Source organism: Halichoeres trimaculatus, unplaced genomic scaffold (genome assembly GCF_033239565.1).
Source record: "Halichoeres trimaculatus isolate MK-OKI-2021-1 unplaced genomic scaffold, fHalTri1.1 fHalTri1_scaffold_2, whole genome shotgun sequence".
Classification (NCBI taxonomy): Eukaryota; Metazoa; Chordata; class Actinopteri; order Labriformes; family Labridae; genus Halichoeres; species Halichoeres trimaculatus.
In genome coordinates, this window is record NW_027437180.1 from 4,062,492 (window position 1) to 4,078,735 (window position 16,244).

A 16,244-nucleotide genomic window follows, 5' to 3' on the forward strand; every position below is an offset into this window, starting at 1 on the left:
ACATGTGACAGTGTGTTTTGGTGGTTGTCCTCATTTGGTCTCCACTAGTGTCTGAAGAGTGTGTTACTGTGTCATCATATTGTTAGAACAACTAATAATTGTTTCATAGCTAAAACTACAAAGGCCTAGTGGTTAAAGGGACTTTAAAAGTCCCAATAGTAATAAAAGGAAGTAATTCCTAGGTTATTGTTGAAAGACATGCCTTATCCTCTGCCTGTTAAGCTCTCTTTGCGTCGCTTTAACTTCTCTGCTACGCTACTCTTTAAGGAGGAGGAACTGTTATGGGACAATGTCTCCAGACACACACACACTCCAGTAAGCAAAGGTTCAACCCCTGTCCTCAGCTTTATAGAGAGAGTTTTATCATTCTCTTTTTAGTTCCCGGTAGTCCTTTGCATCCCACGTGTTGTCCTGGCCCACATCCTTATTAATAAAACCGTACAGCAAGCAAAATCACACACACATGTTGATGCTCAGGCTTGATAACTTTCCTTTGCTTATCTGTTTTTTGGCGTTGTATCAATCCTCCTCCATAGTAGACTAATCTATTGTAGGTTATAATTAGGTTATAATAGTAGGTCAATCCTGGTCCTTGAAGATATAACCAACACTTCCAGGCATCTTCCATATTGATCCTTTTTCTTTCTCAAGGGTCCTTTCTGTGTAGCCCGGTCTGACCTGTTTCTTGTGCTTCCCTGTCGCACCTGCCTCTCTTAAAGTCTCTGCTCCTTTCTGCCAGCTACACATTGCAGAGTCAGGTCCAGCCAGCATCAGCTGTCAGTCATTGCCTTAATTATGTGCATAGGAGGTCCTATCAGATAAATTTAATGACACTTAAGCCACACTTTTAAACCACAAGTCATAAAAAATAGTGCATAATTAATAAAAACTCACTGTGACACATTGGGAAATGGGTATGGTTTATTTTGGCAGTTTTTGTTTGGAGAGGTGTGATAGCACAATAGCTCTGTACTTGCCTGCTTTTGAGCAGTACCATGTGGTACTACTGTGCTAATGCTCTATACTGTGTCTTTCAAAGGCTCAAGAACTGAGATTTCTGAGGACTCAAGCCGTGCACTTGACTCAACAATGCTGGGTAACATGGACATTTCTGCCTCACCCAACCTGGACAACATGGGGGACACTCAAAAAAAAATACTGGCATCAGTCAACAAAGAAATGGTGGAATATTAAAGGCACCCCCCAAAAAGTTTGTTGTGATTAATTATGATAAAAAAGATGCATTCTTCTTGTGCATGGCAGTATATGGGCATGTGCTTTTATCATAATACATATTGTTACTCATTCCTCTAGATTCCCAGAGAAACTTAGTACTCAAGGTTTCATCAACATCCTCTAATGGAACGGTTTTGTTTAGAGCTAGGTGATGGTACTTATATACTTATATAGCACTTTTCAAGTCTTTCACCCAATCACACGACATTCACACACTGGTTGTGGTCTGGTTCTATGGCATGAGCCATCAGTCATATCTAATCCATTCACTCAAACTCCACTGAAAACCAGTGTATCCTAATCTGCATTGTTGACTTTAGTAAAGCCTTTGTTTGAGTTTTAAGAGATTTTCTTTTTTCCCACTTATTACAGCTAGGAAGGGGAGAAGCAGGTGGACCATTGAGGAGGTGAAGGCAGTTGAAAGGCACATGTCACATTTCATCACAAGTTTTAAAGTACCAGGTAAAAGTGACTGTGAATCCTGCCTCAAGGCTGAGGCATGGGCTCTGAAAAACAGAGATTGGGCTGCTATCAAGTTCTACATTCACAACAGAATCATATCATTAAGAAGGAAGATGAATAGATAAAACTAAATAAAGGAAAAATGTGGCCCAGGTTGAGTTCATATAAGGTTGAATTTTTTTTGCTCTTTTTTGTTGTTGCCATTTTTAGATTTCTATGTTGCTCGGTGCTGCAAAATGCTTGGAATAATCAGCATGTTTTTTTTTCCTTCAATCCCCATTCTCCTGGTTCAGTTTCATCCTGTGAGAAAGTTTCAGATAAACCGTTCTTTGGAATTGTTACATCCAGGCATATACACAACATTCTTTTAACTGTGTGTTGTTTGGCTGTTATTTTGCCTTCCAAGTTTAGAATGCATTCTAGTCAGTCAGTACATCTGAGTTACTGGCTTGAAGGAAACAAAGCTAGGTTTGAATATTTTGTGGTCTACATATGTAAATGTACATATGCTAACAATTAAAAATTCAAAAAGTTAGATAGTCATTCAAGTTTTTATTTGCATCAACGAATACTTCAACTGGTATAAATGCAATACAATTATAACATTTTAAAAGTAAACTGACCACATTTTTAGCTGTCAACTTAAAAGTTGCCTCATTCAGGTCAGTTTTACCAAGTTTAGTCAGGCAACTCACTATTTAATTGTTTATTGTAGCAGCAAGCAGATGTATGTTTGGTGCCCAGGCTCTGGCCCCATCACTCCTCACAGTTAAGTTGATAATCGCAATCCCTGAGCCTACAGGTGGATGCTGGGATGGTGGTGGGGATGAAAGAACATGCAGCAGTACAAATGCAGGGCAGCAGAGACATTGACAGGCAGAGGGAGAGATGGGACATTCCCAGATTAAATAGACCACCAAATTAAGAGACAAAGGATGTAATTGGAAGATGGTTATGAAGAGTGGGACACAGGATATGTGCATAGCAGTGCAACTTGAGTTGTCTGCCTGAACTAGCTCACAGGCTTCGCTCCATTTGTGTTAATTGGAACATCAAAAAAATATTTTAGAGTTAATGTTTGCCCCTCCATGAGTGAGCTACCACCTTATCGTGGTGGAGGGGTTTGCGTGTCCCAATGATCCTAGGAGCTAAGTTGTCAGGGGCTTTATGCCCCTGGTAGGGTCTCCCATGGCAAACAGGTCCTAGGGGAGGGGCCAGACAAAGTGTAGCTCACACAGACCCCTTATGATGAGTACAAACAATGGTTTTACGTTTCCCTTGCCCGGACGTGGGTCACCCCTCCTGGAGCCAGGCCTGGGGGTTGGGCTCGATGGCGAGCGCCTGGTGGCCGGGCCTGTTCCCATGGGGCCCGGCCGGGCACAGCCCGAAGAGGCAACGTGGGACCCCCTTCCCGTGGACTCACCACCCGCAGGAGGGGCCATAGGGGTCGGGTGCAGTGTGAGTTGGGCGGCAGCCGAAGGCAGGGACCTTGGCGGTCTGATCCTCGGCTGCAGAAGCTAGCTCTAGGGACGTGGAACGTCACCTCTCTGGTGGGGAAGGAGCCTGAGCTGGTGCGGGAGGTTGAAAGGTTCCGGCTAGACATAGTCGGCCTCACCTCAACGCACAGCAAGGGCTCTGGATCCAGCCTTCTCGAGAGGGGTTGGACTCTCTTCTACTCTGGAGTTGCCGATGGTGAGAGGCGGCGGGCTGGGGTGGCGATACTCGTTGCCCCCAGGCTCGGTGCCTGTACGTTGGAGTTCACCCCGGTGGACGAGAGGGTAGCCTCCCGGCATCTCAGGAGGGGGAAGCAGTGCACTGTAAACACTGTGCTCAGTGGAGACGGTGCGCTGCTGACCTCGACTCGGGATGTTGTGGATCGGTGGAAGGAATACTTCGAAGACCTCCTCAATCCCACCGGCACGTCTTCCTTGGAGGAAGCAGGGTCTGGGAATGATGGGTGGGCTCGTCCATCTCTGGGGTTGAAGTCGCCGAGGTGGTTAAAAAGCTCCTCGGTGGCAGGGCCCCGGGGGTGGATGAGATCCGCCCAGAGTTCCTTAAGGCCCTGGATGTTGTGGGTCTGTCGTGGCTGACACGACTTTGCAACATCGCGGGGACATCGGGGGTAGTGCCTCTGGATTGGCAGACCGGGGTGGTGGTCCCCCTTTTTAAGAAGGGGGACCGGAGGGTGTGTTCCAACTACAGGGGGATCACACTCCTCAGCCTCCCTGGTAAGGTCTCTTCGGGGGTACTGGAGAGGAGGGTCCGTAAGATCGTTGAACCTCGGATTCAGGAGGAGCAATGTGGTTTTCGTCCTGGCCGTGGAACTGTGGACCAGCTCTATACCCTCAGCAGGGTTCTTGAGGGTGCATGGGAGTTTGCCCAACCTGTCCACATGTGTTTTGTGGACTTGGAGAAGGCATTCGACCGTGTCCCTCGGGGAGTCCTGTGGGGGGTTCTCCGTGAGTATGGGGTGTCGGGCTGCTTGTTACGAGCTACGTTCCCTGTACGACCGGTGCCAGAGCTTGGTCCGCATTGCTGGCAGTAAGTCGGACTCGTTTCCAGTGAGGGTTGGACTCCGCCAGGGCTGCCCTTTGTCACCGATTCTGTTCATAACTTTTATGGACAGAATTTCTAGGCGCAGCCAGGGTGTCGAGGGGGTCCGGTTTGGTGACCTCAGGATTGGATCACTGCTTTTTGCAGATGATGTGGTCCTGTTGGCTTCATCAAGCCGTGACCTTTAACTCTCTCTGGAGCGGTTCGCAGCCCAGTGTGAAGCGGCTGGGATGAGAATCAGCACCTCCAAATCTGAGTCCATGGTCCTCAGCCGGAAAAGGGTGGACTGCCCTCTCCGGGTCGGGGATGAGATCCTGCCCCAAGTGGAGGAGTTTAAGTATCTCGGGGTCTTGTTCACGAGTGAGGGAAGGATGGAGCGAGAGATCGGCAGGCGGATCGGTGCGGCGTCCGCAGTAATGCGGACTCTGCACAGGTCTGTCGTGGCGAAGAGGGAGCTGAGCCGGAAGGCGAAGCTCTCTGTTTACCGGTCGATCTTCGTTCCCACCCTCACCTATGGTCATGAGCTTTGGGTAGTGACCGAAAGAACAAGATCGCGGGTACAAGCGGCCAAAATGAGCTTCCTCCGTAGGGTGGCCGGGCTCTCCCTTAGAGATAGGGTGAGAAGCTCGGCTATCCGGGAGGAGCTCGGAGTAGAGCCGCTACTCCTCCTCGTTGAGAGGAGCCAGATGAGGTGGCTCGGGCATCTGATGAGGATGCCTCCCGGACGCCTCCCTGGTGAGGTGTTCAGGGCACGTCCCACCGGGAGTAGACCCCGGGGCAGACCCAGGACACGCTGGAGAGACTACATCTCTCGGCTGGCCTGGGAACGTCTTGGGATCCCCCCGGAAGAGCTGGCTGAAGTGGCTAGGGAGAGGGAAGTCTGGGCTTCCCTGCTTAGGCTGCTGCCCCCGCGACCCGACCCCGGATAAGCGGAAGAAGATGGATGGATGGATGGATGTTTGCCTATTAGTTGGATATTTAGTTGGATATTTCACACATGTAGCAGAAGCCTAGTTAAAGAAATACTCTACTTTTACTAGTCTTTAGAAGTCGTGTACACCTGAAAAATGTGTGTGTCCAGGGGTTTCAAATTTGACATAAACCTGAAATATCTGTGTGTGATGGTTTGTCTCTTATATGTCACAAAAACATGACGGTGTCCTCAAAAGTAGCAGAACAGTCAGGCTTGACCAAAATATTGCTCTAGCCAAAATCTCAACATATACTTGTTCCTGGGGTCAAAGAAAGTAAAGCTTTTGGTCCCCAGGTCTCTAGGAGCTTGGCAAAGGCGTGTCCTCATTTTTCACAGATTAGTCAAACGTCCTGATATATGCTATAAACACGTATTTGTGTGTTTGATGTGCTAAAGTTCTCAGCTTTCTGTGGATGTATGTATGTATGTGTGTGTGTGTGTGTTTCATTTGTTGGAGTCCTCAGGCTCCTTAAGACCAGACACAGCAGTTCTGTGTTTATGTGCTTGTTTATGTGTGTGTGTGTGTGTGTGTGTGTGTGTGTGTGTGTGTGTGTGTGTGTGTGTGTGTGTGTGTGTGTGTGTGTGTGTGTGTGTGTGTGTGTGTGTGTGTGTGTGGGTGTGTGTGTTTGTGTTTGTGTATGTTGCTACAGCCTATAGCTCACTGAGGAGCATGTTTCTGAGGTTGATTTTAGCAGCATTGAGGACTGAGAGTCAGTTCTATTTCGTATAGGCTTCGCCCTTTAAGGCTATCGCTAGTGGGTTCACCCTCGTGCGTCAGCGCAGCACTGAAAAACCTTGGTCCACGCCCACCCACGTGATGAGCCTCCCGTGTTACCTGCCTATAAATAGCCGCAGGTTCATACAATCTGCTCCCTCTTTTTCTTCAGCCTCATGAAGCAGCACTAGAAGAACAACAGTAGCAGCAGGTATAGCTTCGTCGGAGACCGTCAGAGTCCTGCCCTGGCCCAGAGCACGCCGTGCAAGCGCTGACTTTGCCCGAGAAGTGCCTGTACTGCAAGCTGTTATCCCCAGTGGAGAAGCAGCATCGGGTGGATTTTTTCATAGACGCTGCTGAGGATGATTTCACTGTCGCCGACACTTGCAGTCTGGAGGAAGCCATCAACCTACTCACAGGGCCGGGATGAAGTCAGCCCTGAGGAGGAACTGTCAGTCTCACTCCAGCTGGAGGAGACTGACTTCGAGGATGAGCACGTGGGGGCTCGCTCAGGTTTTGCTGGGGTCCCCCTGTGGTCGACCACCTCTCTGCTGGTCATCGGAGCACTCGTCCAGGAGCTTCCCGGCATCATCGAGAGGACAGCAGCATACAAAGTTCTCTCCGTGCCAGCTGCTCCGGCTCTGGCTGAACTTGATGATATGGCGGGCTGTTTTTGCAGCAGCGCACATGGCCCGCCGTGAGCCCACCTGGCCACGTTTTCCTGCCATTATCCCTTACCAGTCCGGGCCCGTGACTGAACCAAGGAAGCTTCAGGCACCGGTGGCTACATAAGCTCCCATCACTAGAGTCGAGGGGCTCACGGATGAGGGCTTCCCGCCTGTTCCTCCATTAGATCCAGGCCTGGCGGCTGTCTTCAGGGTTCGACCGAACCTAATTTGCGGCCAACGACAGGCCCTCCCCTCTCCCCGGGCCCAGATCACAGATCATTTTCACAGACAGGTCCCACCAGTGTGCCAGCCAGGCGTCAGCAGTAACTAACAACATCACTCTGCTGGCGTACTCCATTACGCAGACAGCAGCGGAGCCTGAGTAGCTGACTGAACGAGCAGAGGAGCTTAGCAAGGCAGCGAGCGTGATAATCCCGCTCTGCGCCTCCGTAGTGATGGCATCAGCCCGCGTCATGGCCTCGCAGCACCAGATACACCGCAACATGTGGCTCGGTCTGTCCATCTCGATCCCTGAGCAAGTTAAGAAGGAGCTGCTGGAGGGCCCCACCTCCGCTGACGCGCTGTTCGGCCAGCATCTGCATTCTCTTGTTGAGCACATGCAGAAGACGTCAGAGGAACAGAAGATCTGGAGGTATGTGGCCGGCTCTCAGCGCCCAGCGGGTCGCTTGGTCACGCTCAGCGTTTATTTGTGCATCATAGAGAGCACTTGCAGGGGCGCCCTCTCTCTGCTCAGCGCCTGTCACATTGGTTGTGTGAGGCTATTTCACAGACTTATGTTTCATCTGGAGCGCATCAGAGCACTCTACGAGAGGAATTTCCTCCTCTGTGGCTTTGCACAGTGGGATGTCAGTGGAAGATATCTGCGCTGCAGCATCTTGGTCTTCCTCATGTTCATTTGTTTGGTTTTGAGGGATGTCTCTCTCTCTTCTCTATCTCCCACTCTGTGCTAGGAATCCTATCAGAGTGACAGTTAAGGACATGAATGGATTCATTCTGGTCTTGGATGAGACAGATGTGTTATTGGGTCTGTTCTGGTCATTGTTTGACTGTTACAATGCGTAACGGTCGTCTTCTCTGCTTTTCAGCAACAGACCAGCAGAGTCAGCCCTTATGGATCATGAATATTCATTATCTGGAGGCTGATAAGGAACACATCATCAGGCAGTTGGCTTTGCGCAGTTTGCGTATACAGGGCACAGGAGTTCACATGATACAGAATTCTGTGAATGGACTTGACTGGACCTGAGTTTATTGTTGGAAGCTTTAATGTTGGGATTTTTGGATGAGGACCCAGTGAGGCATTGACTACATCCTGCTTCGCCTTTAACCCACTAGCGATAGCCTTAAAGGGCGAAGCCTATACTCATAGAATCTGGAGTTACAATACGTAACTATTGTTTGCTATCAATCATTGAGTGTGTATAATTGTGTTATTTTAATACTTTTTGAGCAGCAGATCATAAACATCAAAACCACGCAAAAAAAAAAAAATCACTTTAGCATTAAGTGTTTTTTGATCTTATTTTGTTAGATACTCCTTCCCATACCACCGTGCTGTCTTTAAATCACACCTCCTCTCACTCGCAGATCTTCTATCAGATGTGTGTATGAGGCTGTGATTCTACTCTGTTTTCACCATCTTGGTGTTTGTGTGCTTTAAAGTCGACTGATGGATCGCTTGTAAAGGATGCGGACTTGTTGGCGAGTGGTCGTCTCTGCTCATCTTGATCAGGGCAAACGCAGCAGAAGAGAAACTGATTCAGCAGAGGGCGCTGATCTACCAGGAACATCGAAATCCACACAGACGACAGAAAGGAGAGGAGGAAGAAAAGCGCTGCCTCGGAGCTCTGGCACGTCCTCATGCAGTGTTTAATGCAGCGAGCAGTGTGTCTCAGCTTCACACAACAACAACAGAGCCTCACCCCCTCACAAACCCAGTCACAACCAAAGAAATACAACAACACATCAAGAAAATGAGAAATAAAGCCCCCGGAGAAGACAACATCCACACTATAATGATTAAAGAAGCCCCAGTTCCCTTCCTTCAGCACCTTGGACAACTCTTCACCACCTGCCTTGCCACCGGACATTTCCCTTCACCTTGGAAATCAGCAGTCATTACTATGATTCATAAAACAGGAAAAGATCCCCATAACCCCAACAGCTACCGCCCCATCAGCCTCCTTAGCCATTTAGGCAAACTGTTCGAACGCATCCTCACTTCACGTCTCTCCAGCCACATAGACTCTATCGGACTCATTGCTCTACATCAAGCTGGATTCAGGAAAAACAGAACTACTACAGACAACATTCTCCGTTTATCAGAGGACATCTACCGCAATCTCAACAAAAAACAAATAACCCTGGCAATATTCTTTGACATTGAAAAAGCATTTGATAAGGTATGGCATAATGGACTTATTTACAGACTACTCGACAATAACCTCAAACTCCCCAAACCCACTCAATCCATCATTTCAAGCTTCCTCAATAACAGGCAAATAAAGGTCAAAATCTCCACCTCCATTTCAACCCCCTTCACACCACAAGCTGGCGTTCCTCAAGGTTCCGTCCTCAGTCCCCTTCTCTTCCTCATCTACATCTCCGACATCTATTACCCTCCACCCACCATAGCCAAAGTCTCACAGTTTGCTGATGACCTCTGTTACTGGACCACCTCAAAATCCCCACAGCTCGCAGCTTCCAAATTACAACACTGCATCACCGAAGTACAAGAATGGACTAACCTCTGGAGAATCTCACTCAACCCCATAAAAACACAGGCTGTCATCTTCACCAGAAACCCTCGCTTTCAGACTACCCACATCAACCTCACACTCAATACCCAGACAATAAACCTCAGCCAGGAGGCAACTTTTCTTGGAGTCACATTCCAAAGCAACATGAAATGGACCAAACATATCAGTAACCTGGAACAAAAAGGCAACAACCGACTCAACCACCTTAAAGCCCTCTGCGGAAAGCATGGCGCATCACCCTCCACAGTCATCAAAGTCTACCTATCATACATCAGACCGTTATTCGAATACTCCATTCCTGCTTGGATCACCATCTCCAATCACCAACTCCACCGCCTGCAATTAATCCAAAATAAAGCACTCAAACTGGCCCACAGACTTCCATCATACATCAACAACCATAATGTCCACTCCATATCGGGCATTAAAACAATTAAACAACGTCACCAAACAATAGCCTGCAAGTTTCTATCATCTGCCATAAATAACCCCGCCCTGAGGAAAACTGTCAAGGAAGCCCGTCACACCGAGAACACCCCTCTGTCATACATCCTGCAACTTGTCCGAGACCCTCAGCCACCAGACCCACCATGAGCCACAGATGCTGCCTGATGCTCCACTACACGCACACACACACACGCACGCACACGCACACCGAACACATACACACACACACACACACACACACACGCACGCACACGCACACCGAACATACACACACACACACACACACACACACACACACACACACACACACACACACACACACACACACACACACACACACACACATACGCACACACACGCACATACGCACAACACACACACACACACACACACACACACACACAACTTGACAAATTGATCTCGTTTCCCCTCAAGTTTTCTACTTTAGTTTATTTTCAATTTATTTGTTTTTATTAATTTTTCAGTGATTTTTCCTTTAAGATACCTATTTAATTATTTATCAATTTAAAAGAAAAAACAAAAAACAAACAAAAAAACAATAAAATAGATTAAAACATTCCAAAAACACTAGGAAACTGACAAAACAAATATTTAAAATAATGATAATAATAATGAAAATAAAGAAAAAGAATCAAAGAATCACTAGTTGTACAGAGACACCTGTCAACTATTCTTTTCTCTCCATGATTTTTAAAACATTGATTACAAAACAATTGTGTTTTGGTGCCTTGGTCCTCATGTCTGCAAATCATTGTTGCTGTTTTATGCCATTATCCTTTTGAGTCCTCTGCCTCCCTTTCCTCTGCCCTCCCCCTCAAAAAAATGGACAGAAAAGGGCAACAAAGCCCTGAGCTGTCTTCCCAGGACCACGTATCTATCTATCTATCTATCTATCTCAGCTTCACACCGTGTGCTACAACTGACTATTGAAAATGAGTGGAAGAGGAAAGGGAGGAAAAGGACTCGGTAAAGGAGGCGCTAAGCGTCACCGTAAAGTCCTCCGTGATAACATCCAGGGCATCACCAAGCCCGCTATCCGCCGTCTGGCTCGCCGTGGCGGAGTCAAGCGGATCTCCGGTCTGATCTACGAGGAGACCCGCGGGGTGCTCAAGGTCTTCCTGGAGAACGTGATCCGTGACGCCGTCACCTACACCGAGCACGCCAAGAGAAAGACCGTGACCGCCATGGACGTGGTTTACGCTCTCAAGAGACAGGGACGCACTCTGTACGGATTCGGAGGTTAAAACCATCGACCCCACGCTGCTGTAAAAACTCAAAGGTCCTTTTAAGGGCCACACACTTTGTTCTTTGAAGAGCAGATTTTTCCCAATCTTAAAGTGTTGCCTGTGATTGTTCGATGAGGGTTTGTGTAGATAGATAATGGGATGGCAGCAGAGGGGATGTTTATAGCAATGGACAGTTCTACCCCATTTGAAATATTGTTTTTTAGCTCTACTTTCAAAGAAGAGCGGGCTCTCACAGCTCCCAAGCTGCTCCTAATCTGGTACGTTTTGGAGCCTCATGGTTTAGCATATCCTTGTAGGTATGACTGGTGATTTTATTAACCCTGTTTCATTCAGTGTTTCTAGAAGAAGCCCTCTACTTTCCTCATCTAGGACATTTGTGCTGCAATTGGTGCTTTTGTGGAAATTTTAAATCTCTTCACACTCTGCACAGAAATAGACACCTGCTGGTTCAGGTGCTTGTTTGCAGGTGTCTCTTTGATTTGCGTTAAGCAACATGGCATGCTGTCCTCACAGGTGTCTTCTCTCCCTGAGTGGAGACAAGACTCCTGGTAGTGCCCCCTTCTCTGCTACTCGTCTTGTTACAATACTGTATCCTCACAAGCACTGCTGTCATGTCTCAATAAAAACGAAAGTACCAGGAGCAAGACTGAGTGACTGAGTAAGAGCTGAGCAACCAAAGGAAGAAAGTGTGGGTCCAGCTCTCACACACTGGGAGTCAGCTGTTCTGGAGAAAGCTGCTGTGAGAGCTGCATCTTCTTAGCACGACACAACACCAGGGTCAGTAATTAGTTATTCGTGTACATGTTCTATTAATATATTTACTGAAAAGCTTCATAGATGTTTAAAAAAATATATTTCTAAACTTATGTTTAACACTTATTGTTTTTTGGGTTTTTTTTTATTTGTCTTGGGGCCATATTTAGGGTCCTCGGCCTGAGCCAGGGCACCTTCTAGCAAGAGCTAGAAGGTGCCCTCGGCCGAAGGCCGAGGGCACTATTGTATTTCGTCCGTTTCTTTTTAGGGTCCTCGGCCCGAGCCAGGGCACCTTCTAGCAAGAGCTAGAAGGTGCCCTCGGCCGAAGGCCGAGGGCACTTTTGTATTTCGTCCGTTTCTTTTTAGGGTCCTCGGCCTGAGCGGAGGGCACCTTCTAGCAGGAGCTAGAAGGTGTCCTCCGCCGAAGGCGGAGGACACTATTGTTCCTGCTGCGTTTCTTTCTTATTATTATTCCGCCCTACGCGTTTCGTCTAATTTGAACCCCTAAACTTGCTCAAAAACTCACCAAAATTGGCACACATATTGTGTAGCTCCGAAAATTTTAGAAAATAAAAAAATTAACCCCCGACATCCCATAATAAGCTCTGTAGCGCCACCTAGGCACACGCTAAGGGCCCTAGCTCGGGCTTTGAATGTCGTAGAGAGATGAAACCAACACCAAAACGTTCGTGTCATCGAGACGCAAAAATCATGCGCTGCTACCCTGGACCTATCTCCAACAGGAAGCCGGCTATTTGCCTCACAAAATAAAAAATTTTTTTTTTTAACCCTTTCTGCAAAAAATTTCTCCTCTGAAACCAAAAATGGTACAGGTTTGAGACTACCATCACATGACAGAACAGACCCTGCTCTACAAAAGTTGTGAAGGAAGTTGTTGTTTCGGGCCCGGTTTTCGAATGGCGAGCCCTCAAAGTCGCCGACCGCTTTTGGCCATTTCAGGATTTCTCCATGTTAGCAGATGAGGAGAACAGATTTCAGGTCAAAACACTCACTAATTGTACTTCTACTAGTGCCGCATTTGGGCCTCTAGACAAAAAACTAAAAGTCATAGAGCTTTAAAAATTACATGGTTGGATTCCTGACAAAATTCCCTACAACCATATGATATTTTTACACACATTAAGCCAACATTGTGGCCTACAGGACAAGTAGTTTGGCCATTTCTCTAAAGTAAAAAATCCATTTCTAGCACTTTTCCAGCGCTTTTACAGCGTTTTTGTGACGCATTTGGGCTTCTAGACAAAAAAGTATAACTCGTACAGCTTTGAAAATGCCAAAAATGGATTCCTCACAAGCCCTTCTATCAAATATGATATTTTTGACACAGATTGGGATCAAATTGTGTACTCTGTGAGGACTTCTTTACATTACATGCCTGATAAACTCTCAGTCTCCACTCTGTTTGGGGTTCTGTCACGCTAATTAGAATTCCAAGCATGCAGCAGGTGATGTCATTTAGCACAGCAGAGGATACGTTGCCATGGTATCAACTGACTCCCAGACATCCCATAATATTCTCTCAGAGCCATTAGGCTCACTTTCACCCTATGCACACCAAAACAGCCCTAACTGGGGCTAGGAATGTCGTAGAGAGATGGAACCAACGCCGAAATGTTCATCTTATTTTGATGGACACATTGGAAGGAAAACCGGCAGGAGCCCGAGGACCCGTCTAACGCTGCTTGCAGCTTTAATTTCTTATTATTATTCCGCACCGTCTTTGATCGCAAATTAGAACCCCTAAACATGCTCAAAAACTCACCAAAATTGGCACGCACCCCAGGATCGCGAAAAATTGCGATTTGATACCAAACATGACCCCAAGACATCCCATAATATGCTCTATAGCGCCACCTAGGCACACTCTGAAGGCCCTAGCTCGGGCTAGGAATGTCGTAGAGAGATGAAACCAACACCAAAACGTTCGTATGATCGAGACGCAAAAATCATACGCTGCTACCCTGGACCTATATCCAACAGGAAGCCGGCTATTTGCCTCACAAAATTTTAAAAAAATTTTTGTAACCCTTTCTGCAAAAATTTTCTCCTCTGAAACCAAAAATGGTACAGGTTTGAGACTACCATCACATGACAGACTAGACCCTGCTCTCCAAAAGTTGTGAAGGAAGTTGTTATTTCGGGCCCGGTTTTCGAATGGCGAGCCCTCAAAGTCGCCGACCGCTTTCAGCCGAATTAGGATTTCTCCATGTTAGCAGATGAGGAGAACCGATTTCAGGTCAAAACACACATTCTACTAGTGCCGCATTTGGGCCTCTAGACAAAAAACTAAAAGTCATAGAGCTTTAAAAATTACATGGTTGGATTCCTGACAAAATTGTCTACAACCATATGATATTTTTACACAGATTAAGCCAACATTGTGACCTACGGGACAAGTAGTTTGGACGTTTCTCATAAATAAAAAATCCATTTCCAGCACTCTTCCATCTGTCTTGTGACGCATTTGTGCTTCTAGAGAAAAAAGTAAAACTCGTACAGCTTTAAAAATGCCAAAAATGGATTCCTGACAAAAATTCCTATCAACATTATATTTTTGACACAGATTGGGGTAAAATTGTGGACTCTGTGAGGATTTCTTTACATTAGATGGCTGATAAACTCTCAGTCTCCACTCTGTTTGGGGTTCTGTCACGCTAATTAGAACTCCAAGCATGCAGCAGGTGATGTCATTCAGCACAGCAGAGGATACGTTGCCATGGTATCAACTGACTCCCAGACATCCCATAATATTCTCTCAGAGCCATTAGGCTCACTTTCACCCTATGCACAGCAAAACAGCCCTAACTGGGGCTAGGAATGTCGTAGAGAGATGAAACCAACGCCGAAATGTTCGTCTTATTTTGATGGACACATTGGAGGGAAAACCGGCAGGAGCCCGAGGACCCGTCTAATGCTGCTTGCAGCTTTAATTTCTTATTATTATTCCGCACCGTCTTTGATCGCAAATTAGACCCCCTAAACATGCTCAAAAACTCACCAAAATTGGCACGCACCCCAGGATCGCGAAAAATTGCGATTTGATACCAAACATGACCCCAAGACATCCCATAATATGCTCAATAGCGCCACCTAGGCACACTCTGAAGGCCCTAGCTCGGGCTAGGAATGTCGTAGAGAGATGAAACCAACACCAAAACGTTCGTATGATCGAGACGCAAAAATCATTCGCTGCTACCCTGGACCTATCTCCAACAGGAAGCCGGCTATTTGCCTCACAAAATAAAAAAAAAATTTTTTTAACCCTTTCTGCAAAAATTTTCTCCTCTGAAACCAAAAATGGTACAGGTTTGAGACTACCATCACATGACAGACCAGACCCTGCTCTACAAAAGTTGTGAAGGAAGTTGTTGTTTCTGGCCCGGTTTTCGAATGGCGAGCCCTCAAAGTAGCCGACCGCTTTTGGCCAATTTAGGATTTCTCCATGTTAGCGGATGAGGAGAAGAGATTTCAGGTCAAAACACACATTCTACTAGTGCCGCATTTGGGCCTCCAGACAAAAAACTAAAAGTCATACAGCTTTAAAAGTTACATGGTTGGATTCCTGACAAAATCCCCTACAACATGATGATATTTTTACACAGATTAAGCCAACATTGTGGCCTACAGGACAAGTAGTTAGGCCATTTCTCTAAAGTGAAAAATCCATTTCTAGCACTTTTCCATCTGTCTTGTGACGCATTTGTGCTTCTCGAGAAAAAAGTATTACTCGTACAGCTTTCAAAATGCCAAAAATGGATTCCTCACAAGCTCTTCTATCAAATATGATATTTTTGACACAGATTGGGGTAAAATTGTGGACTCTGTGAGGACTTCTTTACATTACATGCCTGATAAACTCTCAGTCTCCACTCTGTTTGGGGTTCTGTCACGCTAATTAGAATTCCAAACATGCAGCAGGTGATGTCATTCAGCACAGCAGAGGATACGTTGCCATGGTATCAACTGACTCCCAGACATCCCATAATATTCTCTCAGAGCCATAAGGCTCACTTTCACCCTATGCACACCAAAACAGCCCTAACTGGGGCTAGGAATGTCGTAGAGAGATGAAACCAACGCCGAAATGTTCGTCTTATTTTGATGGACACATTGGAGGGAAAACCGGCAGGAGCCCAAGGACCCGTCTAACGCTGCTTGCAGCTTTAATTAGGGTCCTCGGCCTGAGCCAGGGCACCTTCTAGCAAGAGCTAGAAGGTGCCCTCGGCCGAAGGCCGAGGGCACTATTGTATTCCGTCCGTTTCTTTTTAGGGTCCTCGGCCTGAGCCAGGGCACCTTCTAGCAAGCTAGAAGGTGCCCTCGGCCGAAGGCCGAGGGCACTATTGTTCCTGCTGCGTTTCTTTTTAGGGT

General features: G+C 46.9%; 2 protein-coding genes across 2 annotated transcripts in view; one reads left to right on the forward strand and one right to left on the reverse strand.

The window, feature by feature from the left end:
- LOC141810945 (NLR family CARD domain-containing protein 3-like) overlaps positions 1-16,244 on the reverse strand; it is a 482,659-nt gene that overhangs the window by 133,679 nt on the left and 332,736 nt on the right. The window lies entirely within an intron of this gene.
- LOC141806881 (histone H4) lies at positions 10,782-11,099 on the forward strand. The gene has a single exon (XM_074692582.1). It carries the CDS (start codon positions 10,788-10,790, stop codon positions 11,097-11,099), a length of 312 nt encoding a protein of 103 aa, XP_074548683.1. The 5' UTR covers positions 10,782-10,787.

Bases quoted from the DNA above. Each gene is read 5' to 3' on its own strand.
- LOC141806881 (XM_074692582.1), top strand. From the start codon at position 10,788: ATGAGTGGAAGAGGAAAGGGAGGAAAAGGACTCGGTAAAGGAGGCGCT.